Source organism: Triturus cristatus, chromosome 11, assembly GCF_964204655.1.
Source record: "Triturus cristatus chromosome 11, aTriCri1.1, whole genome shotgun sequence".
Classification (NCBI taxonomy): domain Eukaryota; kingdom Metazoa; phylum Chordata; class Amphibia; order Caudata; family Salamandridae; genus Triturus; species Triturus cristatus.
The window spans coordinates 318,695,807-318,713,561 of record NC_140594.1 but is presented as its reverse complement, the minus strand read 5'-3'; the positions used below and the strand labels follow the sequence as shown (position 1 = coordinate 318,713,561).

Here is a 17,755-nt window from a genome sequence, read left to right as displayed (position 1 = left end):
CCATTGTTCAGCTGGCATCTATGGACACCTCCCAGACCCAGACATTTCTAAAAATGCGACACGCAGGGGGGTTCTGGTGGGAGGGTCCTGGGTCCAGGGTTAGGTGACTTGTCAGATCCTTATCAGTTTCTTACCTGGAATGCCCTATAAACATGGGACTTTGGTTAAAATCCAGCCTTTCCTCACATTTCAATGAGGTAAAGTTTTGGAAACCAGGGGATGGACAAACATCCTACCACCCAGTGTTTCTACACTTCTCTCACAAAAAAGTACCCAACTTTTGTGGGCGGGCCCATCATCTGAGACTGGGGCCAGTCAAAAACTGGACTAGGTCAAGTCAGTGTAGTGTCAATGGGGCTGTCACATGGTTAGAGATTTCATCCATTCCTATGATGTGCATTCGGTCCATCTACACTTTGACAGAGATCCTTTTTATCGAGTGTGGGAGTGCTGGTTGCTAATTCTCTGACCATTGGCTGGAAGTTCATGAGTTTTCTGTCACATAAACATGAGAAAGATACTGTTTGTTGACCCATACTTTGATGTGTGCAGGGAATTCGCCGGGACAAAAAGTTGCAGCCATCATTTGTGGAAAGGAGATTAAGTTGGTATTTGAGGCATATTTTTAACATTTGCAAGGACATTATTTGTTGGGAAATGTGCTGAGATCCATGCAAGCCATGCCACTATTGTATTCCTCTGGGCCTCTGGGTGTCAGAAATGCCTGGGGTTGGGGTTGGTAGGGTTCTCTGGGTGTTGGCTGTCCTAGATATTAAGTACAGCAGCCATTCCCCATTGCAAGTGAGAAGAAATTGAGTTTTACCTGGGTACAGTTTTAGTGTCTGGGCTGGCAGTAAAGGGGTAAACCGCCCCATTTCAAAATTATGCCCAAAGGAATAAAAATTCCTCTCATGTGACATGGCGAGGACTGCAGTATTTGGGCACTCTGTCTCAGGGGCTTGCGAGGGCAGACAGCAGAAAGACTGCATGAGCTCCTGTGAAGTGTCCCACTGACAGAGTAAAATGGCTTCCTACCCAATTCTTTTTTTCTATTTTTTTAAATAAAATCCTGTGCACAGATTGCACATTGGATGCACAGCCCTTGTTTGTGCCATGGTGCCTCGTTATTTAGGTGCGTCCTGTGCATACCCGTGCACTCAATGGCAAAAAACCTTTTCCTCAGCGCATGCATGACCTTAGATTGTGCGTTCTCATGCTGAGGAGAGCTCATTAGTGAAACACTGGTCTATGTTTTAAAAACAGTGGAATAGGACTGGTCCGTCTTTGAAGAGTGGATGCCAGAAGGTCCCTGGGACACCTGTGCCCCACCCACCCTCAGGGCAATCCCCAGCGGGCGCACTGACTGTGTGCACCACTGTGTGGTGCACACTCTGTGTGTCGTTTGACAGTAATTCGATGCCGGCACAAAGGCATTCCCTCATTTTCATGAAGACATGCTGTAATACAAATAAGGGAACATCCCCTTCTGATCATGACATCAGAAGATGTGCACCAGTGTGGTCCATATTGTAGAAGGGAACACATAACTATCTGCAACCCCTTCTATATAACCAAAGGGCCAGGGGTCAAAGGAGGGGCGCAAATGCCTGTTGTACCCTTTGGGTGCATTCCTGATTTGGGCAGAAGACTGTGAAGATTTTAATGGTGGGGCCCCATGCCTGAATGGGCCAGCCCATACCCCATTGTTTTTTATGGCTATTTCTGATGTGTACAATGATTAGGAGTAAATTCCCAAATCTGCCCTCACTGGGTGTATAGAAATATTATGTGGCCTTTAGGGGTAGGGGAGTGCAGTCTTATGCTGGAAGAAGACAGCCACAACACTATATTTGTTTCCATGTGACCCTCATGCCCCCCAACCAGTGAGAACCTCGGTAGTGGAAGAACTGACATGTGGTGCACAGTCAGGGTGCCTACCAACAGTAATACGTCACAGGCATAAAGGCAACGCGTTCCCGCAATTGTACATTTACATGAAACCACACCTGCGTGCCCATGATGGGACACCTCTTTGTGATGCAGATGATGTAAAATATGCAACAACGTGGTCACTGGGACACACAAGTATCTGAGTCCTCTTTTATAAAACCAAAGTGCCTGGGTGCTCCGGCAGCCCTGAGCAAGGGCAAATATCCGTTGCACCCTTGGGACTGTTTTCATAATATGGTCCCTGGTGCCGTTTCTGTGCCCCGTCGAGGTCAAATTTGGGGTTATCCCCAATCTGCCCCCAATAGGGGCAGAAAGACTATGAGGAATTTAGGGGGTGTAGGTGCAGCCAAATAGTAGGATTTAAAACAGATTGGGATTAGGACTAACTCACTTTTCGTTGTTGTCTATTGTTCCTTCTGCCCCCATAAGGAGGACAGATTGGGGATAAACCCCAAAATGTGTCCCTCTATGCTGGTGCAGAAAGACTATGTGCGATTTAGGAGTGGGGTTGTGGCCTGATATCGAAATCAGTTAGTCACAATCACAATCTTTTGAAAACAAGGCTACACTGGTGTGTAGAGGGCTCCCTCCCCATCAGTGAGTGCAGTATGGGGGAAATTCTAAAATAACAACTACAGAACACTCGAGCCCCACATACTATTGCATCTAAACGGCAGTACTGCCGTACTCTCTGGCCTCCCAGACTCCACTGGGGGCATTTCGCAAGCTGCAGCACATCTCATCCAGGGTTTTAACCAGGTACAACACTCCTCTGTCTTTTGACTAGGTTCACTCTTTAAAATACCATGTACATACATGCATAATTAACCCCCTCCCCAAGAGGGGGGAGGAAGACTGCATGGGCTTTTTTAAGTGGTTGTGCAGCTTCACCCATTCGTTTTTTTTTTTAAATATCAATGCTACAATACTGCTGATGCCTGTGGGTAGGAGGGGGTTTGACCCCATGCCTTTTGGAGCCTGCCGTTAATTCCCCATTCTTTATTTCTTTTTCGTTTCTTATCCCTGATGCCTAATGGTACTCTATGCTTTATAGGGAGACGAGAAGACTAATGTAGGCTGGAGGGCCGTGAGTTCACTGTGGGTCACGCAGGGTAGCCTTTCTGACCCCAGATTTTGTAAAGTCTGAGTGGGCAGAAGTGCCTTTTCTATCATAGAAGCTAAAGCATGGAATTATCTTCCTTTACCTTTAGATTTAGTGACTGGGAGGTGGCGTAGGAAGGTGCTCCATTTGGAAGGGCGTTTAGAGTAGAAAATGTAGTTGGTTTTTATGGGGGACGTGAGGCCGAGGCAGTTATCCACAATTAAGGTTTCAGGATGCCGGATTAGTACTTTATACTTGGCGTTTTTTGAAAGATTGGGAGGGTAGGGAATGGACCAAGAGTTAGGGCCATGTCTGGTGAGGGGGGTGCTGAGGGGTGAGAGAGCGGGGTTGGTGTGTGACGCGGGAGTGGGACTAAGGTGGGGCATGATAGTCAATTTGGTTGGAGGAGAGGGGGAAGAAAAAGGGAGGGAGGGAGGAGTGGAATGGAGCTATTAAGGGGACAACAAGGAGTGAGATGAAGGAGGTTAAAGTAAAATGGGGAGATTATGTAAGAGGGAAGGGATAGAGAGAGATTTAGTGACGAGGGCGAAACGACAGGTGAAGTGAGGGGGTGAGAGAGGTCAGAAGAATACAGGGAGGGGTTTGGATTAATAGGAAGTGTCAGTAGGTGAGACGAGTGGCAACATTAAATTAATTATGTATAAAGAGAACAGACACAAATCAGGTACTTTGTTAAAGGGTATTCTAGCATCCGTCGGTTGCTTGCAGGTAGCTTCAGGTGTTTAAATATCAGGCTAATTAGCCATGTGGTAATAAGTAAGAAGGAGCGGCATGGCAATAAAATCAGCAATGGATAAAAGGAACAATAATCTTTAGATGTTAACTAGACCCCCTTTCCCTCACTGTCAGAGGAATACACAGAGGCCAGTACATAAGCTAACTCCGGTTATGTGACTCAGGATACTTGCAGAAGGCACAAGTGGTTAAGACAAGAAAATACCAACTTTTTAAAAGTGCCATTTTCAGAATTGTGATTTAAAATCCAACTTTACCATTAAAGAGGGCTTCAAAGTACAATTAATTTGCATGTAAACATCATTTCTCTATCTGCTCCCAAACTTACGTTATCCCTTTTCAAGTTTAATAAGTTAACCCAATGTTGTCCTATGGAAGACATAGGCCTGCTATAGTCAGAAACGATTTTAAGAGGTTTTTTTACTATCAGGGCATGTAATAATTAAACCCACATGTCCTATTTTTAAAAACAATGCAACCTGCCCCATGAGCCTTTAGGGTCTACCTTAGAGGTGACATATATGCATTAAAAAGAAAGGTTTAGGCCTGGAAAAATGTTTATTTTGCTAGGTAGAAATGGCAGTTTAAGTGTGCCCAACAGTTTAAAAATGCACACACAGGCTGCAGTGGCACGTCTGAGACATGTTTTCAAATGCTGCTTCAGTGGGTGGCACAATGAGTGCTGCAGGCCCACTAGTAGCATGTAAATAGCACCCCTGGGTGTATGTAGTACCATTTACTAGGTGATTATGGGTAAATTAAGTGTACCATTTCGGTGAGGCCAATTGTACCATGTTTTAGGAAGAGAGCACAAGCACTTTAGCACTGGTTTGCAGTGGTGTAATGCGCAGAGTCCTAAAGCCAACCAAAGAAGATCCATATTGAGACTGAGGGCCTGTTCTAGAGATTAGCCGACCGAGTACAGTCCATCAGGGTGGCGAGGGACACAATGTCTACCACCCTGACAAACTACTGTCTGCCATATTTAGAGATCACTGCAGTCCCAGCAATGATCTCTGTATCTTAATAGTAACCACCTTCATGGCCGTTCCTATCAAGGTACAAAATGTTTGGTCTATTCATCAAATTTTACCAAACATATTGCTTTTCTAAAGCAAACTCCCAAAGTGGGAATGTGGTATTGAAAAACAAACAGCTAATGACCCCAACCCCCAGGGTGCGTTTTCCCTGGGTGTGTAGATCATTTTCTGTTTCATTCTATCCATCAGCTGAGGGACAGAATAAAAGGATATCACAATGTCTACTTGTAAATGGAGCAGGAGTGTAATGCCTTTGCTTGATTACCCCTACTCAGTAATGCTGTTGGATGAAGCTTACAGTTGACATAGCACCTAGGTCATTGTTGGCAGAAAGCTTGTGGTCCTCCTTTCCCAACAAAGGAAGGGTAGACCATTGATTTGGAGGACAAGTACTCTGTCATGTTTGTGATGTGATGAAGTACCTTATCTGCCAAATTCGAAATCCACCTCTAATTATCTTTCCGCACACCTTCTTCAGGGTAAATCTTGACTTCCTCCCAAGGGTAAAATATATTTACCTGTGGCAAATCTTGGCGTCATTTTGTGAAAGTCTTGCTGGTAGATACAGAGTTGAGCTTTGACATAGCACACAAACATGTTTATTGTCATCATTTTCCTTTGATATACCACACGACTATCTGGCAACCTCACTCCCATTCCTGAGTTTGTCATTTTGTCATGACATCCTCCAGCAGAAAGGACCTGAGATAACTACTGTTTACTTAGAAGCTAAGGCAATGTCTGAGTTGATGAGACTGATCAACCCCTCAAGTTTGAAACTAACCCAATGAATAAATATAATGAACTGCACCTTAACCCTGATAAGGCTTCAGGCTGGACTTGAAATTTGGTGTGGACACTTAGGTTACTTGAAGGATGCACCAAAAAGGGGAAATCAAATCAGTTCTTCAAAGGGTTTTCTGATCAGCTTGTAATACGCTCTCATACTTCTGGTTTTCTCAGAATTCAGAGACACCCTGCTATTGTAACAAAATGGCAATTGATTGCTCCTTAGGAACCTCCATTAAAGAAGTCTTATATTCATTTGGGAAATCTATACATACAATCTCCAGAGGAGTGAATAACCTCCAGAATTTAGTATCTGCATTGGCTCATTGTCTCGTTTGAAGCCCAGTACTTCAAAATAGATAGGCACATACCAGAGCGCCAACCCACAAGGGTTAGGTTGCAAAGTTAAACAGGATGGCTGATGGAACCCCACATGCATTTCCCATGCAGGCCTTTACTCCGTAGTCACTACCCCGACTGTGAAGTTACCATGGATTATTTTACCATGCAAGTCATTACAGCGACTAACCTTACGGGGCTAGACTTTGGAATAGTATAAATTACTTTTCCAACTCCAGTCGGTTATCAGTAGAGAAGGCGTTGGACTTAAAATCGAACACCAGTTCAACAACGCACCCCCTAAAGCATGTAGTTGTAATGACTTGCATAGTAAAGGAACGTGTGGTAACGTTGTAGTTGGGGTAGTGATTGCGGAGTAAAGGTAAGTCGTGGTTCTGCCTCAAAGGGTGTTTCCCAGTTTAACATGCAGTCAATAACCTGTGTACAATATAGGAAGTAGCAACAGCACAGGGATATGTCATAATTGGTTTCAAAGCAAACACAGATGTTGGTCCCTTGCTCACTTTGCCACTGGATTCAAGCTAGCCTCGCTGATGAGGGCTGTTAGCCAGAAACCAGTCCCAGGATGCTTGTTTCCGGTCCAGGGAAGACATGGCTTGGCAATTCAGGCTAGACTGTTCCCATGAGGCACAGGGTCAAGACTGATTTGCATATAGCTGTGTCTGAACTGGGGTGGCAAAGTGAGCTAAAGAATGATGATGGATTTAACCCAGATCTGTGACTGGGGGTGAGTGTTTGGAAAGTTTCAGCACTCCGTCCATCATCTCTTTGTGTTTGCTATAATCGATTTCAAGCCACAGACCATGTATTACTTATGCGCAAGCATGGTAATTGCATAACATTATTCCAATTATTGGCAAATGAAGGTGCAGCTAGATCCTGAATTTAAATTTTATTTCAGTATACAAATGAAAAAACATGATCTTTATGACATGGGTGCAAACGTACAAAGTTGAACCCCCTTCTTTGGCCTTTAACCGGTCTCCTCTTCCGCTCCCCATCTTGGGAATAAGGCGAGCTTAACAAATGAACTATTAGGCTGACCAATACACATGATAAAACTGGGGATTTTTGTATCAAGTGTCTAACAAATTATATTTTCAAGACTAAAAAAATAACTTTGCGGACTATATAATAGTACAAACGTTTCTACTTTGTTTGCCTAGTTATTGAACTATCCTACTACTGTGTCGTTGTTTGGTTCCTTCTTTTGTAAACTGATAGTGTACATACATATTTTTGGATCCAGTAAACATAATTGTACATAGAACATTTATTGTTTTCTTTACCTTGTGTCTTGTATTTCCTTGCTCCAGTAATCTAAATATATGCTGCATGAATCTATAACTGATGTATTTTATAATCAAGTAATTGCAACTGATCTATGATTACTTTTTGTTTCAAATCCATCATCTATAATATGCAGGCTTCTGCAAAAGCTGGATAACTTTATTTGCTATATATTTAAAGATAGAAATCCATAAAGACATTCCCTTTACCGGTCCAGTAATGTAAGTGTCAGTGATCCATTTTGAGTATTAACACTGCTGATGCTGTACTCTGCTATAAATCCAAGAGCAGCAGGGTATAAAGTGTACCCGGTTCCAAATGTGCGCTGTCGCCTGGAATCTGGGTACCCTTAGAGGAGGCTGAGGGAGGCTTGGCATATGAGATGTCCTCTTTCTTTTCCACAGGAAACAAAAAGGACATAAAAGTAGAAAGCATGACTCTGATTGGTTTGTCTTGAGGAGGCATCCAGTAGAAATGATCCACTATGCTTGAGGACTAGTATAGTTTGCATTTGGTCTGCTTTCTTCATCATGACTGGTCTTCCTTTCTTCTCTGATTGTTAATAGGGAATGGGCTACCTCCATGCTAAAGGAATCCTCCACAAAGACCTCAAGTCTAAGAATGTGTTCTACGACAATGGCAAAGTGGTGATCACTGATTTTGGGCTCTTCAGTATCTCAGGGGTTCTCCAGGCCGGCAGGTAAGTCTAATTCAGAGTTAATACTGTGCTTGGAAGCGAGTGTGGCACACGGATGTACCATGTTGCAATACAAGATCACTCCACCACCACGTGTAGTTGTATTAGTGAAATATGTACCTGCTGCTTTCAGTTGTATAACAGTCACCTTAGTATTTGAAACATTCCATAGTGTTCATACGTAATTCTGGTTTAAAGAAAATGGCAGTATTTTCTTGGCCTCAGCTGCCTCTGCTGTTTGCTTTAATGTATTTTTATCATTTCCAATGTTAACGTTTTAAAATAAGGAAACTGCTGTTCTTTTTCCTCTTGGCATTCTATTGTTTTAAATTTGAAAGTTTGAGAAGAGCATGGCATTTAAACATAGGAATAATGCGAGTTTCAGGAAGCCAAAGTCATCACTATTTATTTATTATTATTTTTTGCATTATCGTTTCCTGGACTTTATTACAGTAACATAGATCAGTATGTCCTCCTCTAGCTCAAGACAGATTTCTGTCGGTGATGGTGAAAATTATATTTGCGATGAGAGGTGCGTCTTCATTCAAACTGAACACACAACATCAAACCACGTTAACGTTAATTCCGGTTTGAATGGGGTAATTTATTTTTGCATCAGCCAGACCCATTTTTATCACGGCGCAGTTGTGGCTAGATTTCAGAAATTCCCACTGTACAGTGCATACTGGAGAAACCTGTGAGTTTAATTTGTACAATGTTATTTACCCACTATTTAGGAAAACTCCTCGGAGAAAGATTGTACGGCCGAGACCCGTGTTTGTAGGCTGCTTTGTGTTCAGATCACTATGCAATGACTTCATAACTTTCTCAACAGTGGGAGGAGCTCCTATTCGCCTATAACATGTTATTGTATCAAGCACACTAATGTTTGCTTTACTAAAAGTAGGTAACCTCTAAACCTTAACAAGTTTTCCAATTAAACGTCTGTCTCTTGATGAAAAGCAATACTTGATGGCTTGATCAATGGTTCTAATGATAGCCATAATAGATCCCGCTCTGAGATATTTCCTTCTCAGCTCCAGTAAGACGGGACATATGCAGATCAAATGTTCCAAAGACTCGACTTCTTAACGTTGTAGCTTTTAATAGTCAAGGACTGTGGGTTCCATGTTCCATCAATCTGAGATACGAGAATGTACATCAAGAAGAATCTTAGGTACTTTTTTTACATTGAGGTTCTGAGGTACGACGTCAAGTAGAGGTTCTGAGGTACGACGTCAAGTAGATGTTCTGAGGTACAACGTCAAGTAGAGGTTCTGACGTACGACGTCAAGTAGAGGTTCTGAGGTACGACGTCAAGTAGAGGTTCTGAGGTACGACGTCAAGTAGAGTTTGTGAGGTACGACGTCAAGTAGAGGTTCTGAGGTACGACGTCAAGTAGAACTGCTTAGCACAGCAGTAGGAGTCTATAATGTAAATTGCATGTTAGTATGACTGTAGGGAAAGGAGATCATTCGTTCTCCTGTTAATCCTTAGTGTTCCCCATTCACACCTTGCATTTGGAGCAAGGGATATACACAAGACTCTTTAGTGGAGGTAAATTATTATCAGCAATAATTGTGTTGCCAGTCCCAAGGCTCACGTTGCTTACATCACCTCCATATTTGATTGGTACTGTGAATATCAATCGTTTGAATGAGCTTTCCTTTGCAGAAAAACGGCAAACGTGGCGCTATTATGAATCAAGAGGAGTAGACGTGCTTATGTTCAGTAGAGATCTGATCCATTTTATATATTTATGCAGATCAAAAATAGCTTTATCAGTGAATGCAACAGAGGCATATAATAAGGTAGGAATTAACTTTACATTACTGATTGGTCAATGGCATGACCACTATAGAATTTAGAGAATCTTTGTAGTGATTTTACATTGACATTGGTGTTCTTTAGCTTCTTTGAAATACGATCTGACCAAGCTAATTCGGTGTCCATTGTTAGGTCTAAGTACTCATTTGTGGTCACTTTCTCAATATTCTTCCATTGGTTTCCCATTTAAGTTGTTCCTGAGGCATAGCAAAGGACATGATCATGTCGATATTTTGTAGCTGTAGCAGCTATGAATGCAGACCTGCTCGCATTAACATCAACTGCATATGCTAAATATGTTATTGGCTTAGGGCCCAACTTTGGTGGAAAACCCTCGGTGTTAATCAGATAGAGAGACCATTCTAAGGTATAAAGAGGAAAAAGTAAAGGGCCCAGAATGCGGTCCTGTTTAAGGCCATTGAAAGTTTAAATTCTCCGAAAGTTTCACTTGAAATAATGTGTTATCATACAATGACATAAGAAAGTGTAGTAGTGAATGGTCAATCCCCTACTTCATCAATGTTCCCATAGTTATTTATTGTTGACTATTGAAAGCCGAGGAGTAATCCAAATAGCAGACGTACAATGTTGGGTGTTTTCTTGTAGCCTGATTCACTAATATAGTGAGCGCAACAATGTTGTCTCATGTGGAGCAACCAGCCCTAAATCAAGCTTGATTTAAAGGAAGCACATTTGAATTGATCACTGTAGGAAATTGGGTCATTGGTTGAGGGGGTGAAATCCTACTCAATTATCACCCATAAATATTGTCAGAGTGAAACACAAACCTGTGCAATAACCTATGCTCAATCCTCTGGTAGTTTAGCACAAAGCAGAGAAGCTTAATGTAAAGTATTTATGCAGCACTTCAAACAGTAATAAAGTGAAAGCACAACACAAGAAATATCCTACACCAATTTAGAAAAATTGAGCAAAATGTAATAACTTATTTGACCAGAGAACGACAAAACTCTAATTGGTAATACCGGAGAAATGCAAATTTAAATAATTAAATAAAAATAGTGCTTAAAAGCACAAGCTTTGCCTATCTGGTGGGGCCAGACCTACAAAAGTTGACTTTATTCAACTGACCCCAGCAGGCCATAATCCCTGTATGGCATTCAATCACAGTGTGTCACTTTATATGGCCTTAATCATGAACATTGATAACGTTGGTTGCATTACAACCCTCTACAATTCTGAATTTTGTGAACCGAGCTATTAGTACATAGGTCATTTCACAAAATTCAGTTCTATTTGCAAAAAGTCGGTGTGCAATTTGAGACATTTTTGTGAATGGAAATTTTATATGTAAGGACCTTTGCTTGGGAATAAGTCACCAGGCTGTACTCAGAAGTGGTGGTCTCAGTTCATTGTGAGTTAATGCAAATATATCAGATTTTGATGCAGACAGATGTTGAGTGGAAGCATCAGTGATCATTGCACACATGTGGCTGTGGAACTTCGATCTACCTTTACTGAGATTAGCTGCCTCTGTTAAAGAAAAAAAACCATAAAGCACTTTCATTGATACAATTAACAGAGACGTATTGTGGGCTCTGTTTATTTATTTAGTGGTACATCCATTTAATTATTCAGTTCTGCATTTGGTGTTAACTAGTTTACAACACATGAGACTGAATAGCACCTCTTTCGATAAAGAGTAATTTGATGAGCGACTAGAAATGCAGATAACTGACCTAGGCTTCAGATATTTAAAACACATAACGCATGAGACTGCATCACTAGGTCAAGTTAATTTTGGTGTGTGTGAGTTTGTATGTGTGTGTTTGTACCTGCGTAAAGTAACAATCAGGATGGCGTTAGTGAATGAAACTAAAGGGCTAAGTCAAAAGGAAGTTGGCCACATGTTTAAGTTATAGAATTTATATTTATCTGGAAACTTCAAGAAGAAGTATCTTGTCAGAAATACAGAAAAGGTGTCTAAATTGAACTCACCGACTATTAAATTCTAGTATTTGTGGTAACTCCTTTCGTTGCACGTACCAAAATTACGAGTTTTGCAGCTAACGTTGCACCCTCACAATTTTCCCCTAGCAAATTTCATTATGTCAAACCTGCTGAAATTTACATAAGGAAAAATACTCAGAATATACCGGGACACATAGATGTTGATGTTAGTGCACCAAAATCTGCAAGTTATGCCCTTTATTGCTGAGTTGAGTTTGGGAATAGACGATACTTATTATAGCTGTTAAATTTTCATCCCCATGGTATTGGATTTTAGTCGATGCGATAATTATTGCATTGGGGCAGGGCAACTCATAATGAATGATAGCAGGCATGACCGATAGGGGTGTGCCTTTTTGTATGCCTGCCCTTTTTCGAACATCTTGATTACTGAGCTTAGTTTAGAATTTTCAATTCCCAGTTGTACCTTTGCATTGGCCCGAGTAACGTTTTTGCCTCTCCACTTACTGATTTTGCACATTTTCTGCACGCAGAGTAACAGCAACACTTTCCCACATAACTCAATTTAGGGAAAGCTGTTTAGTTTATTTAAGTCGTCCATGCAATATATTTTCAGATATACTAAACCCAGATACGCTATATTCTCACAATTTTACAATAGCGGTAAATGTTGTTCACAGTAACCAAATGTATACTTGCTGAATTTTCTCATGATTCTATTTGAAATCTACATTAATCTTGTAACTGGGTTTGTATTTTTACATGAAAACGTTAGTTGGGATTGCTTTTTAAGCAGTGGCCAACTTTAATTCTTGTAAATGAAACGTTGACTGTTTTTTTACACAAAATAAGGATGAAATAAAGAGGATCAGGTACTGTACCAACTTCAGAGGCAGTACCATCGCCCTCTTCCTATCTTTCTGGTTCCTGTCTTATAATTGATGATTGCGTTTTGATTTTTGATTCGGATAGTAGGGGAGAACACCACAGCATCCTTTGTCTTCAACATCCTTCTATATTTTTAGGGAAAATCAGATATGATCTTGTTTATTTTTGCAGTACTTTTGTTGGCCTGGGTAATGGTTGAAGCACAAAGGGCACCACTCATATATTTTCTCTTTCTAGCTTATTTTACTTATTGTTGTTGGAGGAGCAGGATGCATGAATATCCAATTCAAGCTCCAGTGCCAGACTGAAGGACAGTGTGTCAATGGTATTTTGTACTGCATTACTATTAGTCATTGTTTTCTTAGTGCAATTCTTACGGGTTCACGGAGAGCAGTGTCCCCTATGTTTTTCACATTTTGGCATTCTTTCTGAGGTTTGGTATCACGGCCAGACATTTCTGGTGTGGCTATTATGAGTCTGAGAGGGGTGTTGGGTGGCTCAAGTTGGCCCTGTCTTTTTTTTTTTTTTTAAGTTGTTACAAGTTATGAGTCTGTAGGTGTTGGATGCTTGAGGATGGCCCAAGATGTATGTCCCAAATTGAGGGCCTTTTACCTACTGTCTTTGCTTGCTGTTGTTGGGGTGGGCAGTAGGCTGAGAGGTGCCATTAGTTATCCTCAATGTTTCAGATATATTTCCAAATTGTCTGATAGAAGTTTGAAGGTGTTGGAATCTGCTTGGTAACTACTGATAGGCTCCTCAATTTTCTGGTATTTTTCATGTGTGTGCTTAAAGAACCGGGTTCCACGTACTAGACTTACTCTGGAAACCCTGGCCAATGTTTTTTTTTGTCCGCTTGGAAGTGTGGAGGGGAGAAAGTTATAATTAGCCAATTACACATTACAGTTCCAACGACCCATGACTCCAAAGAATCACAGACTTGCAAATCAGTTTAGTCAATTTAATACAAAGCCAAGAACAGCTGGACATACAAACACATCAAGACGGTGGTGTAGAAATATTGGAACTAATACAAAGCCAAACCTACGAGTGAAGTTAAGATGATGCAGCATACATAGAATAACCAAGTCAAGAATCAGGATGCAGAAGATAAATCACCCTTACATCCAGAGTCCCCATCATTGGAGGTTCGTAGGTGAAGAGCATTAGTCTATCCCTACGCTATCACTAACGTGACATCCCTACTTAGCATTTCTCAGGCCAGGATTTGTAAAAGGCGGTCAGCATGTGAAGGCTTCCTAAGAAGACCACTCACTTGAATGGTTCTAGTAGCATGAAGCTACAGAGCTTGTTTTAAGATGATCTCACTCTTTCAAGGCAAAAGCAGAAGTCCCCAGACTCTGTCCCTAAGCCCAATACAAAAATCGAATGCAAACTCCCAAAGGACAGCGCGGCATCACCCCATCCACGCAAGATACCTCCTCGTAGCTAACTTTCCATGCTGCAACGATGCTCCCAGGCCTTGGCGCGATGACCTTGATTCCCAGGCTCTCTCCAGTGAGAAAAAACACCATCCCACATTATCAGCGTCGCTGTTCAATGTATCTTCTCCTCCCTTAGCCTAACTCCTAAAACAAAAACATTATTCTAACTAACAAAGATGCATTTCTCCATCTGCAACAAGAAACTTGAGAGAGAACACATTCTGCAGATACATGAATTCTACTAGCAATCCCAACTAGAGACTACTCAGGGAGAAATACACGTTAGGCCTACAGAATTCGGCCATCATAAGAAACCAGCACATATTTAAAAAACGCATGTATACACAATTATTGTTAGTGAGCACCTTTAAATCAATGCATTACATAAGCATATGAATTATAATGTTCATTAGGTGCATGTAGAATTCTTCACATCGAGATTTAAGTCTAATCACATGTAGCTGAAATGCTGATTGCTCCACGTTATATGAAAATATGTCTATCACTTTGCTTTACACGTTATTACAGTACACATCCTAATAACAGAAATGTTAACATGATAAAAGATTATATGCGGGTGCGGACTACCCATGATTATAATGCACCCCTACAACCACAAGAGCAATTTGCGCTCTATCAGATCCCCCCTCTGATGACTAGTGTCATCACACTCTCTTCTTTACTCCCTGTAGAAAGAACCAACCTAAACAGAAGTCTAAGCCAATATTCCCTGTTGAAACTTCTCCAAACTCTTGAGATTCTCATAGTGACTGTCCTGCAGTCTCTCCAGTCTCCTCTCCCACTGTCTAAGATAATTCTCAACTTGCCTGAATCTATGCCACTTGAAATCTTTCACCAGGCCCATCAAATGGATGACACAAATCACAACTATGATTCTTTTCCAATCTCAGTTCTTTTTCGCAGCACTCCACCACTTTCCACACCAGTCTCTTTAGCTGAGTCTGACTCTACACCACTCGCAATGTTACCTTCTCCCTCAGAGTCAATACTGGGGCCTTGTGTAGCGTGAGCCCCCTTAGCTCAACCTGGTGGATGACCAGCCTCGTTAGAGACCCACACAGCTTGGCTTGCCCTCTCCAGTGGCCTTGCAGCCACGTCTGGATTCTTTTCAAGGTGAGGAGCTGTTTCTTCCAAGGGTCAAGAAACTCTGCAAGTATAGGAAGTGTGAATCCAGTTCGGCAAGTCTCCACACTGCATGGTAGTGTTTGTTACCAAGATCACCTGATACGGACCTCGCCAACAGGAATCAAGACACTCTTCCCTTCGTGTTTCCGGACCAAGACCCAGTCACCTGGACACAGATCATGGCAGAGGTCCTTCGAAGTGGGAGCAATCGCAGCTTCAACCTTCTGAGACACAGAATGGACCACGTCAACCAGTCCTTTGCAATAGTCAAGGATCAGCTCATCAGTGATGTTTATCACTGCTGCAGATGGCACTGCAGGCAAATGCTTCAATCTCCCCCATCAAAATTTAATGTGGAGATAATGCAGTCCTCCTATCTGGAATGCTGCGCAAACTTATCCATACCAAAGGCAACGCATCAGGACAAATTTGTGAAGTCGAGAACACCTTAGCCATTCTCATCTTTAAAGTCCCATTGACTTGCTCCACGATGCCTGATGCCTCAGGCCTGTAGCTAAAGTGCAATCGCTGGTCAAATTGCAAGGCAGTACACAACAGCTTCATGATCTCACTATGGAAGTGTGTTCCTCTATCCGACTCTAATGAAGTTGGAAACCCGAACCGCGGAATCAACTCCCTAAGTAATAACTTGGCTACTGTGAGGCTGTCACACCTTTTAGTCGGGTATGCTTCCACCCACTGTGAAAAGACCCACACCACAACCAAAATGTACCTCACCGCATTGCACCTGGGCATCTCAATGAAGTCAAGCTGCATCCTATTAAAGGGACCTCTCAACTTCCCAATATGTCTCAAGGCAACCCGTTTTCTTTCCAGCTTCATCTGTTGGCACGTAACACACCTGTGACACACTGCTTCTGTAAACACACAACTTGTGCGGAGTATACTTACTGTAGAGAAGCAGCTTCCACAACTCCGGAAATGGTACAGACAGCAAAAGCTGCTGTCAGGTAACCCTCATTGTCTTTCAGACATGAACCATCAACAAAAATTACTTGGTCTGATTCAGTCAGTGGTTCATCGACAATGTCTGGTCTCAGTCACATCCAGACAGTCATGGTCCTCAGAATCTTCCACTTAATACTTGGAACAGGCATCAAAGTAGCAGCATTTAACAGAACATCTTTTCAAGGTAACATTCTTGGAGGCCAGCAAAATCTGCTCATTGCGGGTAAACCTGTTATTAGTCAAATGCTGTGTTTTGGTTCTCGTCATCAGGAGCTCAACTGTGTGCAGGACATACACAGTAAGGGGATGACCCATTACAATACTTTCACATCGCTCAATGCTGACACCAGTTGATGCAACGGATTCAAGACATCCGGGCAATGCGGAAGCTACAGGATCTAATGTAGCTGAGAAGTACGCCACTGGTCTACGGACACCCCCATGTACCTGGGTAAGTACAGAGTGAACAACCATCTCTCTCACAGCAGAATAACGAAAATGCCTTGTTGTAATCTGGCATTCCTAGAGCCGGGACGCGACATAGGTTTCTTCTCAGCTCCAAGAAGGCCACCAAGTAGTCGTTATCCCATGGTACCGAATCACTCACATCCTTGTGTGTCAACCTCTGTAACAGCTTCGCCTTCAACGAGAAGTTTAGAATCCATTGTCGGCAGAAGCCAACCAATATCAGAAACATCCTGACTTCCTTCTGTGTGGTAGGCGGATTCACTTGCATAATGGCATCAATGCGGTCTGGTTACACCATTCTCTTGCCTTTCTCAATGCAATGACCCAAATACTGTACTTCAGGCAAACAATACTGAAGTTTGCCCAGGTACACATTGTGTCCATTCTCTGCCAAGTGATTTAATAGCGCATTGGTATCATCCCTACAAGCCTCCTTGGTCTCTGACGCAATCAGAAAGTCGTCGATGTACTGCACTAGCACTGAGCTTTTCCGCAGCACCAAGCGCTCAAGATTCTTTTTCAGGATCTGGTTAAAGATCGATGGACTCTCAGTATGCACTTGTGGAATACGACACCATGTTAACACATGGTTAGCCAGCCGGAAAGCGAATAAAAATTGGCTTTCCTCATGAGAGGTTATCGAAAAGAATGCTTGACACAAATCAATCACTGTAAACCACTCAGCTTCGCAAGGGATTTAAAACAAGATCACAGATGGATTTGGGACAACATGGAATCACAATTGTGTTGGCCTTTCGCAGGTCCTGCACAATCCTATACTTTTCACTTGGTTTCTGTAACCCCATTAGAGGTGAATTACATGGACTTCCCATAATCTCCTTTAGGATATCCTGTGCAATCATGGACTCAATCACTGGGGTAATTCCTGCCACCATTTTTGGGCTCAGGTTGTACTGAGGCATTCTCGGAAATTCAGCATCTGGCTTGATCTGTATACAAACTGGCTCAATCCCTCGAATCAGTCCTATCTCCTCTCCCATGAAATCCCACACCACAGGAGAGACTGTGTCTCTGAGATCAATCAATCAATCAATCAGGCGTTTGTTGAGCTCAACTACTCACTCATAAGGGTCTCAAG

General features: G+C 42.2%; 1 protein-coding gene across 2 annotated transcripts in view; it reads left to right on the top strand.

Moving 5' to 3' along the window:
- Positions 1-17,755, top strand: part of KSR2 (kinase suppressor of ras 2) — a 1,474,574-nt gene that overhangs the window by 1,238,431 nt on the left and 218,388 nt on the right. For both annotated transcript variants that reach the window (XM_085636251.1, XM_085636250.1), the window contains one exon: positions 7,854-7,987. In XM_085636251.1, the coding sequence (XP_085492377.1) occupies positions 7,854-7,987 (134 nt within the window). The remainder of the gene's footprint in view (positions 1-7,853; positions 7,988-17,755) is intronic.